A 21,444-nucleotide genomic window follows, 5' to 3' on the forward strand; every position below is an offset into this window, starting at 1 on the left:
GTGTACATGAAAATGGTGCCTAAAATTCTCACAATTGAACAAAAAGAAGTTTGTGAAAACGTTTCTTCTAATACTTTGAATGCCATTGAAAATGACCCAAACTTCTTGGAAAGAGTGAAAACATGTAATGAATCTTGGTTTTTCACTTACAATCCAGAAACTAAGTGTCAATCCATGCATTGGAAGGCCCCCAACTTCACTGAGGGCTAAAAGAGCTCGAATGAGTAAATCAAAATTTAAAGCGATGATGATTGTTTTTTCGATATTCATGGGATTCGACCTTCAATGGGTTCCTGAAGGTCAAACTATTTTTTCAACATTACTACCTTGAAGTCCTTATTCAAATCTGTGAAAAAAAGAAAAAAACGACCTGAATTGTGGAAGAGCAAGTCATGGGTTCTTTATCAGGACAACACACCGGCTTACACTGCATTGTCTGTCACGACATTTCTAGCCTAGTATAACATCCCAGTCTTATACCATCCACCTTATTCACCTGACTGGCACCATGTGACTTATTTGTTCCCGAAGGTCAAATCTGCATTAAAAGGAACAAGATTTCAGACCGTTGAAGCTGTGAAAGAAAAAGTGGCACGCATCATGAAAGAGCTCATAGAAGAAGACTTCCAGGATGTTTCGAACAATGGAAAATTTGCATGGAGCATTGTAGGGATAGAGGAGGGGTGTATATTGAAGGGGATAACAACTAAATATGTATAAATTTAAAATAAAATATTTTACAGCATTAGTCTCGTTATTTAATAGCCACACTTCATATAGCTGCGCAAAAGAGAATACTTACTTCTAAGGCATCAATGCACTGCCAATATACAGTACTGAATTTTTGTGGTTTTTCAGGTGCAATTCAGGAAATAGCCAGCCTCTGTGGTGTGGTGTGAGTGGTAGCGTCTTGGCCTTTCATCCAGAGGTCCTGGGTTCAAATCCCAGTCAGGGTGGCATTTTTACATGCTACAAATCATCCATCTCATCCTTTGAAATAATACCTAATGGTGGTCCCAAGAGGTTAAACAAAAAAATATAAAATAAAATAAAAAAATGAGGGATTAAATTGTAACCTTATATAAAAAAGTTATTTTCATAATATTAAAATTTAATGACCTATATTTTGATTCTAAAAAGATTTTAAATGTAAAATTTGTAAATCCTCCTTAATCTTGTTTACCTCCCAAATACTTTTTTTAACAAAAATATTAAAATGATAACTACGGAACAAAGTTACAAAATTTCCTTTTTATATATATTTTTAAAAAATTATCTCTCATTTTATTGTACAAGAACAGATTAGCAGTGATTTTTATATCTGATAAGACCTTACAACAGCTAGTAGTTATATGAGTGTGTATTTTGAACAAAGTGTTTTCTGTGTGGGGGTAGAAGAACATGTTTTTGCTAATATAACAACTGGACAGGGAAAGGAAGTTTTCATTTTTCTTTATACTTTTAAGTCACACTTTATATTTTTAAACAAAATTTAGAAAATGTCACAATACACTAAGATTGCTGAGCTCATCATAATAATAAATTCTTTATTTTGATTAAAACAGAATATAGAATATTTTACATAAATCATGTCAATATGGCAGTAATAGCAAATTCTACTAACCAAGAAAAGAGAAACAATGAAAATAACATCATTCTCCAAATAAATAACAAGAATCACTTAAATAATCCTCAAATGGTAACTGAGGAGTAGTCTTTGAAATTTTATCAAGAAAATAACTGCTTTCACTTATAGTTTCATCTTTATAAATAATATCTGTCCTAAATCTTGACAAATTATTTCGCACAGGTACTTCAATACTAAAATAATTCACAAGAGAATCTAATACATCAGGAGTTGAACTGAGCACATTAAATATTCTACGTTCAGGTTTTGGTAAAATTTTTTCTAACATAAAAACAAGATGGTGATGAAAACACTGAAATGGCATTTCAGATTCTATAGCAAGTTTGACCCAAGCTTCAACACATGCAACAGGAGTTTTATCATAGCCAGAAAAGAGAGCTGGATTTTGAAGTAATCCTCTTGCAGCCATTACTCCTGTAATTAAAAAAAATATTTAAAAACAAACAACAAAATTCCTACTATAAAACAAAAAATATTTAAAATTAACATTTAGGAACAATATTCAGGAATAACTAAATTTTTACTCTAAAAATGAAATTAAACATACATAAGTGATAGGCAGCAAACAAAATTATAATTAAGCATAAGATTGAAAATAACAGTGATTTTTTAATGCTACTTATAAATACTGGACACAGTGATTAGCTGCATTTCATACCTGTAATGTAAACATCATTGTTGTCTAAGCAAGAACAAAGTAAAACTACTAAAAAATAATAATAATAAATATTAACTACAGAATCTGAAGGTGGGTTAAATGAGTAAATGTGATTAATATTCTAAAATATCAATTTTGAATTTATTATGCTGAATTATAAAGTTCTGCACACTTCAGAGAAAGAAAGTTACAGTAGGATAGATTTATCCTGATAATAAATTATTTTATCATACGTTTTTTCATTATAAATTACTTGATTAATCTGATGACCTTCCCCTGCTATTACCTCTCTTACCTTCTATTACTTAATAAACACTGATACATTAATATATAGATATATATATTGAAACATCCATACACCCATTAATAATAAAAATAACTCTACAAAAGACTGAAAAGAAAAAATTCTGGGATCTACTTGACCTTACTAAAAATAACATCACCAAAAACCATGTTAAAAAATTAATCAGAGATTAATTTTTAATCTCAACTAGGCACTCAACTAGCAGAGAAAGAAGATATTCCAACTCAATGAAAATTGGCTAGCCCAAAGAAAACTCACAAAAATGGACAGAGACTCATCGATCTCTGCAGAAACCACAACCTATCTGAAAATCCACCTAATTCAAGAGGAAACCTGGAAACACTCCGACTATACTAAAGAAGAATGTCAACAAGACCATACTGGTCCATGGACTGGTTCATGGACAAACACCACCACAAGGAGATCTACAACGTAAAGTCCTCCGAGGAGTAGACACAGGCTCAGACCATTATGTAGTCAAAATTAAATTTACTCCCTAAAGAAAGCAACAAAACCAAGCCCCTAAAACTAAAAGAAAAATGGACCCTACCAAATAATCAAGAACGAAAATTACCAAAATCAACCAAAAAAATAACAATCACAGATAAACTCGAAGCTCTAGTCAACAACTTTAAACAAATAGCAGAAAAATTAGTTCCAATAAAATCCCGAAAAAACATCAATGGTGGGACAGTAAATGTGATGAAACAGTGGAAAAAAAGACATCAAGCATAGCATTTCACCAATCCCAAAAATCAGAAACACCCTTTCAAAATCTAGTAAAACAAAGAAAAGAAACCACCTGAATCCTAAGTTGAATAAAAAGACAACACCATAAAGACACACTGAAGTCAATAGAAGAATTCACTAAAACACAATTGAGAGACTACTACAAAACCTAAAAAATCAGCTCCAAAAATACGAATCCCCAACCCTACTAATAAAGAATAAAAACTGTAAGCTGACCCATAACAATAAAGACAACACCAAAATCCTAGCTAAATATTTCAACAAACTCCTAAATTGCGAATAACTGACAGAATTCCTAAACTTTAATACCAACATACCAATAATAACACCACCAGAAAACAACAACCCTCTCACAATAAAAGAAGTCTACCAATCACTGGGGGGAGATGAAAAATTACAAAGCAGCAGGAGAAGATCAGACTTTTGTAGAGATCTGGAAACATGCAGAAAGGCAGCAAAAATTCCCCTTCATTAACAGCTTGTGAACATCTGAATCAAAGAAGAATTACCAGAACACTGGGCGACAGCCCTCATCCAACCACTATACAAAAAAGGGGACAAAACAGAGTCTAACAATTACAGGGGACTCTCACTCCTAGATACAACATACAAAATTCTTCCAAGAATCACCTTCAACAGAATTGATCCACAACTCAAGAAAGAACTAGGAGAATACCAGGGAGCTGTCCAGACCAGATCATGAGTATCAAGCTAATAATGGATTACAACAGGAAAAGAAACAGATATGGTGATAACATTTGTAGATTTCAAGAAAGCTTATGAATGGATCCACAGAGAATCCGTACTAAAAATTCTAAGACACCTCGGACTACATATCAAATTAATAAACATGATAAAACTGACCTCACATAAAAACCAGACAAACTTGTACGGAATAGAATAGAACAACACTCTATACCACTCTATACTTTGGGTTGTAATATATCCTTAAAAGTACACTTCCTGCACTCGCCCCTAGATTTCTTCCCAGAAAATCTTGGCGCAGTGAGCAATGAGCATGGGGAACACTTTCATCATGAGATTTCAGCTACAGAAAAGAGATATCAAGGCAAATGGAATACTAATATGCTGGCCGATTATTGTTGGACCTTTAAGAGGGATGCTCCACAGATGAGATATAACAGAAAATCTTCATTTTTTACTTTCTAGGTGAGTCAAATGTTTGAATATTGTGTTGTTAAGAATGCAGAAAGTATTAAAATGTTTGAAATTATAAATGCCTGTCTCTTGAAAACCTCGCGTATTGGGGAAAAACCGATATCACATTTAAATTCAGGAGAAAAAATACTATCAAAATCACTTACGTTTCTCCTGAGATAAAAAAAATCCTTTTTTGTTCCCCCAGTATAATTGAAGAAGTCAAATTCTTTCATCTTTTCATGACAAATATCCAGTGCTTTTTGTACTTCTGCTTCTGTGCCTCTCATAATACTCCATCATTAACAAAGCCTTGAACTTTGAAGTGTGGTTTAATTCTTTTCATTATTTATAATTAATATTTTATTTCTTTTCATTATAATGGCTAAGAAGCCATTTATTTTTATAAACTTTAAAGTACTTGTTACACATGATAATTTCCAAATTATTAGGTAATTTTATGAAAACTTATATCATCAAATGATTACTTGCATCATTCTACCTAATACAACAAAATTCCACAATATATGTAGCTTCCATGGAAGGGGCATGCAAAAATCACAAATGTTGCAAAAGCATGTTAATATAAAACCAATATTCCCTCTATGAATCATGAGATCTTGCCAATGGTGAGGGAACTTGATACAGAGTAGCTGGGCCGAAGGTGCAACCATATTGGACAGATATATGTTGAGAACAAGACAAAGAAATGATTGCTGAAAGAGAGTAGCAGCTCTTTCAGTAAACGTTAAGGACCTAAGTCAGGAGGACTTAAACGGCCATATCTAAATTATTCAATTTTCTGAGTACTGCGCAGCTGAAAGCAATGGAAAACTACAGCTGTTTTTTTTCCAAGAAAATGTTCCTCACTGCATTTTCATGTAACAAAAATGGAGGCATCTTCCTTGATAAAATATTCCAGAGATAAACTAGCCCTCGTTCGGATCTCCGGATGAAGGCTGCTAAGGAAGAGGTCACCAGAAAATTAAAAAATAACATTCTACGAGTCAGAGCGTGGAATATTAAAATCTAAAAAAAGTTAGTAGGATAAAAAACCGAAAAAGAGAAATGTAGATGTAGTAGGAATTAGAGAGGTTTGATGGGAAGAGGAAAACAACTTTAGGTCAGGTGATTTTAGAATTAACTCAGCGTCAAATAGAGGGCAGGTAGGTTTTATAATGAACAGGAAAATAGGGAAGAGAGTAGAGTATTTCAAAAAGCTTAGCAATAGAATAATTGTAATGAGGATAAAATCAAAACCTAAGCCAACAATTATCGTCTAAAATCGTATATGCCTAAAAGTGTCCATGATGATGATGATGATGATGAGGTAGAGTTGGTATATAAAGAGATTGACAAAGCAATTAAACACATAAAAGGGGATGAAAATTTAATAATAGTTGGAGATTGGAACGGAAGCATTGGAAAAGGCAAGGAAGGAAATATATATTGTGGATGAAAAAGGGTAGTGCAAAAGAAATGAAAGAGGGGACTGACTTATTGAGTTTTACAAAAAGTATAATTTAGTAATTGCCAATACCCAGTTTAAAAATCATAATAGAAGAATATACACGTGGAAAAAGCCAGGCGATACTGCAAGGTATCAGATAGATTATAGAACTTCTTCCATTCTATATGAGGAATGGAAGACCTCAGAGTTCAGGATTGAATGAAAAAGACTACAAAGGTAGAAGAATTTTGTTATTTGGGAAGTAGAATTACTAAAGATGGATGAAGCAGGAGCGATATAAAATGCCAAAGAGGACAGGCGAAACGAACTCTCAGTCAAAAATATAATTTGTTTACATCAAAAATTAATTTAAACATTAGAAAATTATTTTTGAAAGTATATGTTTGAAACATAGCTTTATATGGAAGTAAATGAAACTTGCACAATCAGAGTACCCGAGGAGAAGAGATGAGAAGTTTCTGAAATGTGGTGCTGCAGAATGTTAAAAATCAGATGGGTGGATAAAGTGAGAAATGAATAGGTGTTATGGCAAATTGATGAAGAAGCATTTGGAAAAATATAGATACAAGAAGAAACAGACTTATAGGCCACATCTTAAGGCACTCTGGAATAGTTGCTTTGATATTGGAGGGGTAGGTAGATGGGAAAAATTGTGAAGGCAGGCAAGATTTGGAATATGTAAAACAAATTGTTAGGGATATAGGATGTAGGGGTTATACTAAAATGAAATAACTGGCACTAAATAAGGAATCTTGGAGAGCTGCATCAAAACAGTCAAATGATTGAAAACAAAAAGAAAAACCAATAAAGATTTGTAGCCAATGTTTTAAAAAAGGTATATACCTGTTTACATTCTATAACTATTTAACACATGGAGTGAAGGTTTAATAAAAAATCTTATCTTTATGTAAGATAAGTAACACAGGATTGAAGCCAGCTACTTGGAGTAAACAACAGTTATCTCTGTTACTCATTTCTTTACAAACATATTATTTCTTTGAAACATATTATTCAGCAGACTTCTAATAGAAGCTCTAGTCCAACTAACATAAGTTTGAAATTAAATTAGTATTTTAATTAAGACATTTTTCTAAATCTAACTCTGTTTTTAAAATATAAAATTTAAACACAAACCATTACATCCAGTTAATTCTTGCATCAATAATGCATCATCTAGGGATCTTATATCACCATTTGCTATAAGGGGTATTTTTATACTTTGTTTAATATCTTGAAGAGCATTTAAATTAATTGGTTCACAACGCTGAGATGGTGTTCTTGAATGAACAGTTATAAAAGTAATTCCAGCTGCTTCTAGGCTTTTACATAATTCAACAGTAAGCCTGAAACATGAGTAATTTTATAAATTTTTAAATAAACATTCAGAAATAGAATAATCTATAAATTATTTTTACTAGAAATTTTTTAAATAGATATTTTATATATTTTTTAATATACAAATAAATTTACAATCAGACAGTGTGACATCGGGCAATAATGAACATAGTATTGTCATTTGTTATCACCTCTTTTTATGGTTTTTATGACAATGAAAAGATCATATGCAGGGAGACGTTAGCATTTCCAATTTCTTTCTCTCCTTATTCAATAGATGTCTGTGTCTTTCACAATGAAATCAGAAAAAAGGTATATTATGTATGTAGAAAGAAGTTTTGATTTCAGACTCTGCAATCCATTCATGACTAGTGGCATTATCATAAATAAAGAATTGAGCATATGAGATTTTAAAGTTGACATCACAGTGAAACAAGCCACTTAATTGAAGAAGCATTTTTGAGCATAGTAGCACACTGACTCATGATGTCAATGTTCTCATTATGATGATTAATAATCCCATTAATCTGGTTTCATTACATCTTATTAATATTCATTACGAACATTAATAAACAGGTGAGCTAACTCTAAAATATGAATGTTCCATTTAGAAGCACAATCCTCTTCACTAAGATTATGTTAGCCTGATGTCTTTAAGTCTGTTCTCTGTAATGTCAGGATTTCTACATTAACTCCGCAAGATGTATTAAAAAGGAATGCCAAGGTTAAATTTAATAAAAGACTGCAAACTACTATCAATTTCATGTGCTCCTGGCGAATAAAGTGATGCACACAAGCATACCATCACAAAGAATAATTAAAGCAGATTTCATGTTATAAAATTATGGAAACATGGTATAAAATAAAATTACAAATATCATACAGATTAAGTGAAAAATATTTTTAATACTTTTACTTAATAATATAACATTTTAATAAATAATTTTCATAGTTAGATTCATGCTCTCTTATTGCAAGTAGGTTATGAGAATTCTTCTGAAAATGACTTCCAATTGACTTGAAAGTAATCAACTACTACAGGAACAAGGTATCAGCAACAGTAATCACCCGAAATATATAAATTTTGTTACAGCAAATCTAGCATCTGTTCATTCAGCGCCAGTAAAGAAACAGTCAATGAAATATGGAACCTGTCACTGTTGTTCTCACCAACTGTGAGGATGTGGCATGATAACTATTTCCCAGTAGAAGTTCACACTATCACCAAGATCCGTAGATCATTATGGTATTAATGTCATGAGTGAAAGCACTGTTACAGACCAGTACTGGAAATTCAAAGGTGAGTAAACAGAGATGCATGATTAAGAAGGAGAAAATTGTGGCACTAAAATATGATTATTGAACTCTGGAACCGAATTCAAGAAACCTGGATTACAATAAAATCAGAAGTAGATTATGAAATGTTAAAGAAGTTTCAGATGCCAATTCAGTATAAATAATGGAGACTACTCACAAAACTCTTTTTTCTTTTGTCTAAGCATGTAGTACATTCACACAAGCAGAAGGAGGCTGAAGTAATGATTAAAGGAAAGGTAATGTAGAATTATAACTTATAGATGTAATAAAACCTTATTTTCTTTTTATGAGCCAGAAATAAATTTGGAATAGCCTCCCTTTTAGAAAAAAAATAACCCTCACAAACCTTTTTCTTACTAAACTAATCCCAATAAAAAGTAATATTAACTGGTTATAGATTTTACACCATTTACAGTGTAAATATTGATTACTGAACAGTAAAAAAGAGAAGTACACTTTTACAATTCAAATAATTTTTCACCAATATATTATTGATAAAAAATTATGAAACAGCTAGTCTGCAGACGTATATTTTTAGTGAGTTATTTTCTGTCTGTAAAATATTAAATAAAAATTTGACATACTGGATACTAAATACATATATCGAATTAGCAGAGTACAAAATTTAAAAAAAAATTTCTATAATACCATTTTACCTAATATCAGGGTTTATTCTTATCTTAACTGACACCGCAAAAGGTTTTGGTATACTATTTCTTAGCTGCAGAACAGAGTCTTTAATAATCTGTGGCTTTTTCAATAAGTCAGCACCATAACCTTCTTTCATAGCCCAACGCTGAGGACAACCACAGTTTAAATCAACACCATCACAGTACCTAAAAGTTAAAAAGAATAATAATAAATAAATATTAACAAATATATATGAGGTGTGTATATATATATATATATATATATATATGTTGCTCATCTAATATTTCAAAATATATCCTTTAGTTTTCATCAGTTTTTACAAATGAACTCTACGCTGTATCCTGTACTGATTGTTTTCTGTACCCAAAACAGCACTCATTTTGAAATAATTTTAAATGTCAGATATAGATCGTGTTCTATTACATTTTATTTTCATACAATATCCAAGTTAAGCTTTATTAATGATTCTATTTATTTAATATAGTGTTCAATTTCACTTTTTTTCAAAGATTACGTTATGGTGAGAGAATCAAAATCACACATTATAAAATTAACTGTTACATAGTAAATAATACATAATCTTAAAAAAGTTATATATTCTATATTTCAGAAAATATTTTTTATTGCTCTACCGAAGTCTCTACATTTAATTTTTAAGTCTTATGTTAACAACTGCCAACTCCTACCAATACCTTGAATTTAAAATATACAGCAATTACAAAAGTTAAAATAAAGATTAAGCAAAAGTAAGTGATGGATTCCTTTCATAAAACCTTTTATACAAATTAAAAAGGTGTATGTGCGATAAATTTTATAATATTATTAATCTTTATATAAAAATTTTATATAACATTTTACTCATTACACTTATTAAATTAAACAACTTTGTTTTTTATTTTAGTTTTTGATGTAATAAAAAAAGACATTTTCCTTCTCGCTTCTACAATTTTCTGGATACTTATGGAACAATATAGTGTTGTATATGTAACAATTAAACCAATTTACAATCTTTATATTCTATTAATCTATTTTCATTTTATTCTGACATGACTTTATCCTGAGGTATTCCATTTTAATTCAACAAATGATCACTGCTTCACTATTTCTGATTTTGATGATATTTGGAAAATGGTAGGTAACTACCCACCTTGTAGTGGGAAAAGAATGTTTTTTTATATTTAAAAAAACATTTTTTCTTGAGTAATAGACTATTTTCTAAATTGCCAACAAGTAAAAAAAGCCATTTTCATCAATTTTTCCATGAACTATAGCATTCTTATTTTACATCATATAGAGGGTCAAAAACAGTTTTTTGGAAAGAGTAAAGATGGAACTTCATCTTACTTTCTGTAAGACTTTCTGTTCTCAAAATTAATTTTGTTACATAACCAAGTCTTGTAATGTTTACTGAGGCTACATTTACAAATTGTTTTTTTTTTTTTTTCAAATTTTGGGCCCAAAATAAATAATGAAGATCTTAGGATAACAGAACTGTTTTTTACCTTTTAACTCTTAGGTACTAGTAGTACTTATAAAAAAAATTGTACTGTTACTGAGAGTCCTTCATTAAAAAAATGGCCGCCAAATTGTAAGATTTTGAAAATGTTGTATTTTTCGGGCCCAAAAACCACATGTGGGATACGTAGCAAAAATCTGAAATATTTTAAGCAGTAAGTACTTTTTATGAACTTTAAAATCATATAAAATTTATTTTGTTACTCAAAGGGGTTGACGAGTAATGAAGCCAACAAAACCACTAAAAACACAATTCCTTCTAACCGTAAACAACGTATCCAAAAATACTGTTATGTATTTTTTTCCAGATTATAAAAATTACAACTAAACTCATTAGAATGAATATATTGATAATTAATAAATAATCAATTACAAAATGATAAATAGTCAATTACAGAATGATAAATAATAATTACAAAATAATAAACAATTCAAATACATTAACAAGTTGTTCAATTCACTTTTACCTTATTTTACTCTTGCTAATGGAAGTTATGAATAAATCTTCCACTTTTTGATAACAAACTAAATTAACATAACTTAGTGCTCCTGCCATTTTTTTACTAAGTCAAATTGATAAGTCCTCAATCCTATTTGGTATAATGTTGTATCTTCTTCCAGTAGTTGATAGAAAAAGATCTGAACGTATAAGAATCTTTAAAATATTTTCTAGTTGAACCCATGTTTGATAATCCATCAATGATTTCTTGAATGAAGTATCAGGACCTGTGGATGGAAAAAGTGTATTCGATATTATTCTTCATTTTCATGTATTTTGACTTCAATGACTTCATGTAACCATCATGGTATACGCAGCAGACATAATTTTTACATCATGGCTTTGATAAACCTACAAATCAATCAGAAACACTAATGTCCTTGTGTACCAATAAACATTTACGTCAGTAAATGTTTCTGACTCAGAGGTCACCCAGACTTTCAGAATACATTTCTGACTTGTTGGAACATAACTGTGAAAGATTCTTGTTTCTGGGACTGTTGTGATTACCTGATAACAAAAACTGAGGTATTCTTCAGTCACTTGAACATCTTTATTAGAGTAGAAAATAAAAGTTAGGTTTTAAATATTGTCTTTGCAATAATTTTACATTTCAGAGGATGCAACAGTTTGATTGTTAACTGTCCTTCGAAGGCTTGCTTTAGGCACAGTCCTTTTTACAGTTCCACCAATACAATCACATGGTCCTTTTCCATGGTATGAGGCAAAAAAAATGCATTCAGCTGCGATTTCAAAATCTTCTTGACGGTAGCACAAATTTATGAAATTTTTTTGTTTTTATATTGAGCTGAGGAGCCATCAGAAAAATAAAAAAAATGATTTAATTTGTGATAACAGTGTTTTTACTTTATTTATAACTTGCTTTTGGAAGCAGAAGAATGATGTAATATTGTGCTTCAAGTACTCACTAATCACACAGTAGCTTTGACTTTTTAATTTTCCTTCTTTTTAAAAATATATGGGAAATGGATGTACTGCGGCATAAATTTTTGACCAGTGATATGAGAGATCTTCATTCTGTATCACAAAAGAAAAATTTTGAGAGAATTGTCTCGCAATACAATACATTCACCCTCCAACAAGTTTTCCTTTTTAATGTTGAGGAAATTAGCTTGTTTCTTTGCAACAAAATGATGCCTTTTTAGATTATTTAAATTTTCATTAAGTTTATCTAAGTATTCTTGAAATGGAAAAATTTGAGTAGTTAGTTCACAATGGCCAACAGAAACCCACTGTTTGAAGACAATTTCAGAATCAGAATCATCCCAGCTCTCTTGCAGTAATCTGAGCACTTCATTAGTACCTCAACATTTTTCACAGTGTGACAGCATGCATGTTTCATTTTCTATATCACATAACATGGTTGAAAGAAGACTTTTATAATCAAATTTCATTTTTAGAGCAGATAACATGAGTTTTACATTTTGGTGGGTGGCACATACACAAACAGAGAAAGTACGTGACCCACCAGCCAGAACACAAAATCACTTAAATCAGCAAATTTTGAAAAACCAATTTTTAAATTATGTTTTTCTTTGAAGCCTGTGTACAATCCTTTTAAGTTATATAAGATAAGCCTTTTTTGAATATTAATTTTCTTCCTGACAGCTTGTCTTACAGAGACACAATCCTTCGTGCCTGACATCATTTGGCTGTGCTCATCATTCTGGTAAAAATCTTGGATATAGTCAATAACATTTTCATCAATTATGTGACTGGGCTTCTTTTTGCCAATTTGTGGCAAAATTCCACTTGTTTTAACCAATTGTTTGGATTGACGGGTTAAATACTGACTAACACAAAACTCATTTAGAATTTTTTTAATGTTTCTACTGCTTGCTAATAAATTTAAAGTACTAATTTTTTCCTGGGTTGATGTAACTGTTTTCATTTTATCTCTTATATTAATGATAAATTCGTCATATTCCCTACCTAAATCAACATAATTTTGTGTTACTAAACTGGTTTCTTTTGTGTAGAAATATTTAAATCACAGGAATTGTTTAGTTTACTGGTAACTGACTTGACTCTTTTTGTAATTTTATTTTTTTAAATTGGTTCCTTTGCACTGCTCAATCATTTTTGAACCTTAACAGAGGAAATGCCAAGTGCTGAACAAGCTTTATTCGCAGACTCGACTATAACGCATTGAAGCTCAAATATATCTTGACATTCTGGTTCGCTTTCTGTATCATCTTGTGGTTTTTGTAAGCATTTTGTACACAGTGCTCTGCTTGGAATTAATTTTAAATTTGGATTGCTTGTTGAAATTGTCAAAGATATTTCTTAACCGGTTTAGTATGACAGCTAAATGGGTCAGAGCAACTTTTCACATTAATATGATAACATTTATCTAAATATCCGGTTTTGTAAAAAGTACAGATATTTTTTGTTTCAGTACATCCACTTCTTAAAGATATCAATGTTATTTATTCAGTAAACTCTAAAATAGCATGCAATACAGATGTATTGTAAGTCAATTTGTGACATACTGTTTCAGTATGAATGCAATTGTACACTCCATAATCCATTTTTATAAAATGCAAATTAGCATTACAATAACAATACAGTTAGTATAAATTATATAATTACCAATTGTACCTCACTTTGTCTTATCCCAGTTTCTCTACAGCTAAAATAAAAATTTCTCTGTTTAATAAAATTAAAAATGAAAGATATCGCGTAATAGAGAAGTTCTCTGCTAATAAAATTACTTTATAAACAAGTGTACATTACCTAACCACAGTATTAACACTAGCAATAATACAACATATCAGATTGAAATCAAAACAGTTACTGAGCCTTCTACTTTTTTACACTCAGGATTATGCAAACATTCATGTCCATGGATGTCTACTCACTTTCATGTTTAAACATGAGTTTGTGTGTATAAGTCATACTTTAACAAACTAACTAGAATATAAGCTATCTAATTATAGACATATCAAAATATTTTGTATAGTAGGTGTACATTATTATCTGAAAAAATACATAATGTGAATTTTTTAGATACATTGTTCACGATCAGAAGGAACAGGGTTTTTGAGTGGTTTTGATGGCTTCATTACTTGTCAACCCCTTTGAGTAACAAACAGATTTTATATGGTTTTAAAGTTCATAAAAAGTAATTACTGCTCTAAACATTTCAGATTTTTGCTACCTGTCCCACATGTGGTTTTTGAGACCCAAAAATATGACATTTCAAAATCTTACAATTTGGCGGCCATTTTTTTTTTAATGAAGGACTCTCACTAATAGTCAAATTTTTTTTACAAGTACTACTAGTACATAAGAGTTAAAAGGTATAAAACAGGCCTGTTAACCTAAGCCCTTCATTATTTATTTTGGGCCAACATTTGAAAAAACAACAATTTTTAAACGTAATTTCAGTAATATTACTAGATTTGGTTATCAAATCTATTTGATACTAATTTGGTACTCAAAATTAATTTTGAGTACACTAAGGTGAAGTTCCATCTTTACTCTTTCCAAAAATCCCTTTTTGGACATCTGTATTATGCAAAATAAGACTGCTACAGCTACTGCTAAAAGTGATGAAAATGGCTATTTTTAATTATTGGCAAGTTAGAAAATAATCTATAACTCAGGAAATTTAAAAAAAAAAAAATACAAAAAAGTATTTTTTGGCCACTACTACCCACCACTACAAGGTGGGTAGTTATCATATACCAAATATCATCCAAATCAAAAATAGTGATCCAATAAGTCTTGAAAATATGTTGAATTAAAATAAAATGGAATACCCCTTCTCTTAAAGCAGGATAAGGATGACTAGTGAATATAGTAAGTTTGTATCATATAAATGGGATTTTCTTTGAATATGAAAGTGAAACTGACACTAGTTCACTCAAGTATTATTCAGCATAACAAAATTAAATATTTCACACATAACTGTGATAAAACAATAAATAACTAGATAACATTATAATTTTAATTACACTACTGTAAAAAAAACATGATGTTTTCTTGAATAATATTTTTCTCAAAAAAATAAAATAAAGTTTATTAAACAGATATAACTGAAATTACAACCAATTTAAAATAATCTAGAATTATAAACAATTTATAATTCTCCTAAATGTGCGTATAATTCTCTTTTGACTGTTTCATTTTAATTTTACTTACAAGAAAAGACTGTAGTCAAATATGAATAACAGCTACAAACAAAGCTGAGATGATAAAGCTTTAATTATATAAACATAACTAAAATTACACAAATGAGATGAAAAAATATTAGTTATTGACCTACGGTGCAACTAACTTAGCGGCTGTGACAAAATCTTCATTGTTGTTGGCTGCAAACTGAACACTCAATGGTGTGTCTTCTATAGAAACACAAATTACAATAACATTAAAGATATACACTCAAATAGCAATGTTAATAGAAAAAAAATTAACGAACTATGTAATATGTTTCTTAATTCTATCAGGCATATCATAACATATAGCTGCCAATGTATGGAGATCAATAATTTAAAAATATATTTATTTAATTTTTTTACAGTAGAAATTAAGAATTAGTTGTTAGTTAACAATAATACAAAAGGTTAACATAGCTGTATCCCTTACATAATATAAAATATAATGATATAATTATATTTCAAGTTATTCACACCTTCTTATTCATATGTTTAACAAACTTTTCATTTCCGTTATAGCATTCCTTAAAATAATTTTTGATATTTTAAAGTTAGGATGCACATTATTGTTAAATATGTTACAATGTAATACGAGGTCTGTGTAGAAAATAGCCCAACATTTTTAATTACACGCCAACAGAGATATTTAGCGATGTGCAGTTGGCAGCATTGTGTTCTGCATAAACTCCTCTGTAATCACATGTTCTTTGATTGTTGCTATTTCATTTAGTTTTCATGTTATTGTTATTTTGAGTGCAACATGTTGGTAGTGACTTTTGTAATGTGTGATTTTTGGGAGCAACGACACAACATAAAATTTTGTGTGAAACCAGTTAAAACTTTCACAGAAACAATTCAACTTTTGAAACAAGCTTACAGAGATGATGCTCTGGGTCTTACGCATTGTTACAAATGGTTCAACGATTTAAAAGTGGTTGTCAGTCAATTGAAGATGACTCTCGATCAGGAAGGCTTCAATTGATGATACCCACGTTTTGAAAATCGAAAAATCTGGTTTATGCAAATCACCAATTGACTGTCAGAGAACTTCCAGAAGAAGTTGGCATCTCAACTGGAACGTACCATGACATTTTGACTGAAAAACTGAACATGTATTGAGTTACAGCACAGTTTGTTCCTCGTTTGATGATCGAACAGCAGAAAGAACATAGAGTAGACGTTTGTCTGCAACTTCTTGAACAAGCCAATGACGACGAAACATTCATGCAAAGAATCATAATGGGAGATGAAAGCTGGGTTTATGGCTATAACACAACACTGAGACAGAAGTTCAATCATCAAAAAATCACACATTATAAAAATCGCTACTAACACTTAAACATTTTACACTCAAATAACAACACGAAACCTAAATGAGAAATCAACAATCCAAGAACATGTTGTTACAGAGAAAGTTGTGTGGAACACAATGCTGCCAACCACATGTAATATCTCCATTGGCACATAAATAAAAATGTTAGGTTATTTTCTTCTGAACAGACCTCATACACATTTTAGAAGGCTTTTTTCAGCTTTTAATGTTTTATAAGATTAAGAACATAATATAATTTGAATTTTCAGTGTAAAGCCTTTCAAATTATACAAATTACTGTCTTTAAAAAAAATTAGGAAAAATGACCTTATCTAAAAATAAATGAAGTGACAACTCTATAAAAATCATGAAATCAAAAAATCAATCAGCAGCATGAAAATGATAAAAAATACTGAAATATTAATTATTAGATTACAGTAAAAACCAGTGAACAATAATGTAACTGACAACACGTAAAGTAGTCGTAATTACTAATCTGATGGACACGTTCCTTTAATTGGCAATTTAAAGAAAATGCATTCATTAGGTAACACACTTTCTGCATATGCATGTGTCTGGGTATGATTTTTGCACGGGCAGCACCATGCAAAAGGTATGCACAGTAACTAACAAATTGCTAACGATTAAAATTTATAGCCATAAAATTATACATTAATTTTTTTTCCGCTACATTTATTACTTTCAGAGATCTCTACTTCTTCAGAACACTTTATAGAAAATAAATTAAAAAGTAGATAAATGATTAAAAATATACAGGGGTATGTTTCCATCTTCATAATGATATTAACTAAAGTATTCTGCTTCTATTACAATCTGGCACAGGTAAAGGAACTACTATTTTTGTTACAATAATTTTAACATATATTTTACTTTCCTGGCAAATATAACTAGAAAATTTGTATTAAACATGAAAGTATAGTGATTGTGTCAAGAACTGGGTATCAAGTTTTTTGCAATTGGAGTCCAACTAGTGTTCATTTAAGTCAATAAAGTGTATGTATGTATGTATGTATGTATATACATGGATACATATGTACATATGTATATGTGTCTCACTGCTTTTGGCCTTACATCTCAGGATTGAACAAACAGATTTTCTTCAAATTTGACTCAAATATTTCAATGTACTGAGCACTGATTATATTAACTTTTTTCAAAATTCATTCAAGAGATGGGGGATATCGTGAAAAAAACAATTTCAATTTTTCTTCAGAGTACTTAACAAAAAAATTTACTCTGACAAATTTGTTACCTACATAGTAAATATATATAATCCAAAAATATTGTAACAAGACTGGTATAGTAGGCCCGAGTAACGGATTCCTACCAATTATTATGAAAGTAATATAAAGTATAATAATTGCAGGAATCTGGAAAAAGACAAAAAGAGAACCCTTTTTGTAAAGTATAGGTCCGTTTAACAATCATCCTTTGTTATACTGCTTGCTAACACACAATGAACATTTGCTGTACAGTGAGAAGAGACCAGGTTTGGAATTCATGTGAACAAAAACCTTGGCTGACTGTTCTCATGCTTCGACTTGGGTCCAGTCCAGCAGGTAAAAAGGCTAGCAATATAAACAGCTCTGGAAGAACAGCTAGAAATCAGTTCTGTTCTGTGAGACGTTACTAAATCAGTCTTGCAAGGAGAGGCAGCAAGTTCTGTGGGTTCGGTGGAGTTCTGCAACCAGTCCAGCAAGACGTTACCACATCAGTCCAGCAAGGAGTCACAGGTGTGAGTCTGCGAAACAACTGTGTGAGATGTCAGTCCAACGAGGTGAGTCCTGAATCCAGTTTGATATGATAAGATAACGCCACGAACAATTCCAGTAAACCAGAAATACTATCAGTGAATTACAGTTTCTCATTAGTTTCTTTAATATTTTTATTTCAAATTACATTGTACATGCACCCCCATTGTCCACACACAGTTTTATCAGTCGCAAAGTGCGTTTAAACATTCTCTTCTGTGTTAAAAGATAACAGTCCCACGCAGCATTTTCAGTGCATCAAGATCCCTTAGTCAAAATGGGAGATTTCTTTTTTGATTATGCTCCAAAGGTAATTGTCAAAGGTTGTTAAGTCTGGACTTCTAGTCAGCCGCTGAATTTTTTTTGCTCCTACTAATCCATCACCTTCAAAATGTTTATTTAAAAAGTCCCTTAATGACAACATATCTGGGCTCTATCTCACTGTAAAATGGCAGTTAATTCAATATCAATCAATCAAACTGAGGATTAAAATAATTCAAAAGCATGCTAAGGAATGAAATATTAACATTTATTTAAAAAGGTACGGTCCTATCAGATGTGTGACTGCTTTTTGAATTCTATCGTTATGGTGGCCATGTTAGAATATATAATTTTTTTGTTTGTAATCACAACCAGCAACCAACCTTAAGTATGGATGGTACTTACGTATTAACACCACCGCAGCAGAAGTTGCGCTAATGCACCAATAAAGAGCAATCTACCCTTACGTAAAAATAATTGTGGTCAAGTATTACCCGAACAGTGGGTGTTTGGTGGTATATATTTATTCATTTAATGATGTATTTTAGGTGTCAGAAAATAGAAAAATAATAAAAATTTACATAATGATACAAATATCAGATGAACACAATGAAAATCGAAAAAAATTCTTACATCATAGTGAAACATATTTAAAGATATAAACATGAAAATATAATCTAACCAAACTTAACCTACGCTCGCTAACCTTGACTAATCAACAGTAATGTTTTGATTATGTAGTATAATTTATTTAAGTAATAAATAATTAATTAGGTTAGGTTCAGCTCTTGATGATTGCGGTTGTGTTTTTTTTGTTTTGAGTATTCGTGGTTATTTTTGTAGTTCCATTAATAATTCTGTTTCTTTTTTGTTTTGTTGTTTGTTTTTAGTTGTTTAGTTATGTTTTTAGTAATTTTAAATGTTAGATGTTTTAAATATTACCCTGAAATTAAAACCGTGCAGACGATAGCACAATTTATTCTGACAGTTTGGTAGGTTACCATACAAATAGAATAGAAATAAAAGGATTCCTACATGCTAAAGTTAATCATAAATACAATTTTATTGATCCTGATACAGGAGTTTCGGCCCATTTTCCATCGAAATCCGATTGACTACTTTGTTTTTAAATAAAGCTGTAGGTGCGGTGGTGTTAATACGTAATTACCATATGGATTACTAGAAGCCAAACTAATGGTTTTTATCATATTACACTTTTTTACTTTTAACTTCCTAAGAATAGTAATTTAAATAAAACCATACCATTACTAGTAGAAAAATCACTTTCTCTTGCTTTCAACGATTTAATAAATGAATCAGCAATTATCATTGGAGAAAAGCAAAGGTCACAGCCATATTTTCGAACCAATGTTCGAAATTGTAACCTATAAATAAACAATACAAAATTGTACAGTATAAATAATACACTTACTATTATACTACAGTGTAGTAATATATTTTTTACAACAAAAATAGCATTAAGAAAATAAAATTATGATTTACATCTTTTCTCCTATATTACTTAATGATGTGATGATAGTATTTTCTATATCCTTTATTAAGCTGTAAATGCACTATTGATCAGTACACTCTCCTACAACTACTGATCCATTTTGCTATGCTTTTTAAATTACAAACTCGAATGGTGAGATTGAACAACTACTACCTCCAAAAATGTACTTAGAAAAGTATTTTTATTTCACAATAAACAGTTTATTCAATTATCACAAATAACATTGGTGATAGATAACCCCATGATACGTATTAAACATAAGAAAAAAATAGAAGAGTTTGAAACATTACAAAATGTGGTTGCATGTTAACACTATCAATCATAACAAGAGAAGGGTGCACAACAAAATACAAAAACCAAAAAAAAAAACTTAACATAACCTAACAAATAAAATGCAATTATAATCCATACTTGCTGTAGCGGACCATAGGCGCAGCAACTTTAACTAAAGTTTCATTAGTGAATAAATCATTTATATCACAATGATTTTTCATTATTATAAAAATAAATACTATGAAAATAACACTCTCAAACCCCCAGTGAACCAGCAGACAAAAACTACTGTCAACAACAACTGTAGCCAACCAACCGTCCCAGTTGAAAAATGTTCAGGATGAAGTATTCAACAAAGCATCGTCTAAATACAAGAACATAATTAGGTGATTTGTAATGAAAGATAATAAACTACATTTATTTATTATCTAAGGGCAGTAAAGAAATTATATTAAATGTTTTTAAGTCGTGAATGGCATGCTGTAAAAGCAAGATATTACTTGTTGCTTTTGAAAATTGATTATTGTAAATATTGTTAGTCCTGTTTTTTTAGGTAATGAAATAATTGAAGAAGATGGTCAAAAAATACGAACCCCTTCAGCCCTAATGAAAAAGCAAAAAATAATCGCCCCCGGGTGGGCTCGAACCACCAACCTTTCGGTTAACAGCCGAACGCGCTAGCCGATTGCGCCACGGAGGCTGTTAGGCAAGCGGCAGAATGTTAGAAATATAGATACAAAAAATTAATGCAGCCTAATATTCTTAGGTTCGTCTGACACTGAAATCGGTCGATCTGCTTTAACGAAGAGTAGAATTAAACAATTTC

General features: G+C 30.7%; 1 protein-coding gene and 1 non-coding gene across 4 annotated transcripts; both read right to left on the bottom strand.

Moving 5' to 3' along the window:
- Window positions 1-1,530: 1,530 nt before the first annotated feature.
- On the bottom strand, window positions 1,531-20,990 carry Dus4 (Dihydrouridine synthase 4). 3 transcript variants are annotated; one of them, XM_075373258.1, is made up of 6 exons: window positions 20,757-20,990; window positions 20,096-20,217; window positions 15,610-15,673; window positions 9,298-9,477; window positions 7,124-7,332; window positions 1,531-2,062 (listed from the first exon to the last, which is right to left on the bottom strand). In XM_075373258.1, exons 1-6 carry the CDS (start codon window positions 20,837-20,839, stop codon window positions 1,653-1,655), a joined length of 1,068 nt encoding a protein of 355 aa, XP_075229373.1. In that variant the 5' UTR covers window positions 20,840-20,990; the 3' UTR covers window positions 1,531-1,652. The 3 variants fall into 3 exon arrangements, with proteins under 3 accessions (XP_075229373.1, XP_075229372.1, XP_075229374.1); XM_075373257.1 differs by having other exon boundaries at window positions 15,598-15,673; window positions 20,757-20,987; XM_075373259.1 differs by lacking the exon at window positions 20,757-20,990 and adding an exon at window positions 20,336-20,646 and having other exon boundaries at window positions 15,598-15,673.
- A 254-nt stretch (window positions 20,991-21,244) lies between these two features.
- On the bottom strand, window positions 21,245-21,318 carry TRNAN-GUU (transfer RNA asparagine (anticodon GUU)). Its single transcript has one exon. It is a non-coding gene; the product is annotated as a tRNA-Asn (tRNA).
- Window positions 21,319-21,444: the final 126 nt, after the last annotated feature.

The sequence above is a fragment of the Lycorma delicatula genome, chromosome 8 (assembly GCF_047948215.1).
Source record: "Lycorma delicatula isolate Av1 chromosome 8, ASM4794821v1, whole genome shotgun sequence".
NCBI classification, from domain to species: domain Eukaryota; kingdom Metazoa; phylum Arthropoda; class Insecta; order Hemiptera; family Fulgoridae; genus Lycorma; species Lycorma delicatula.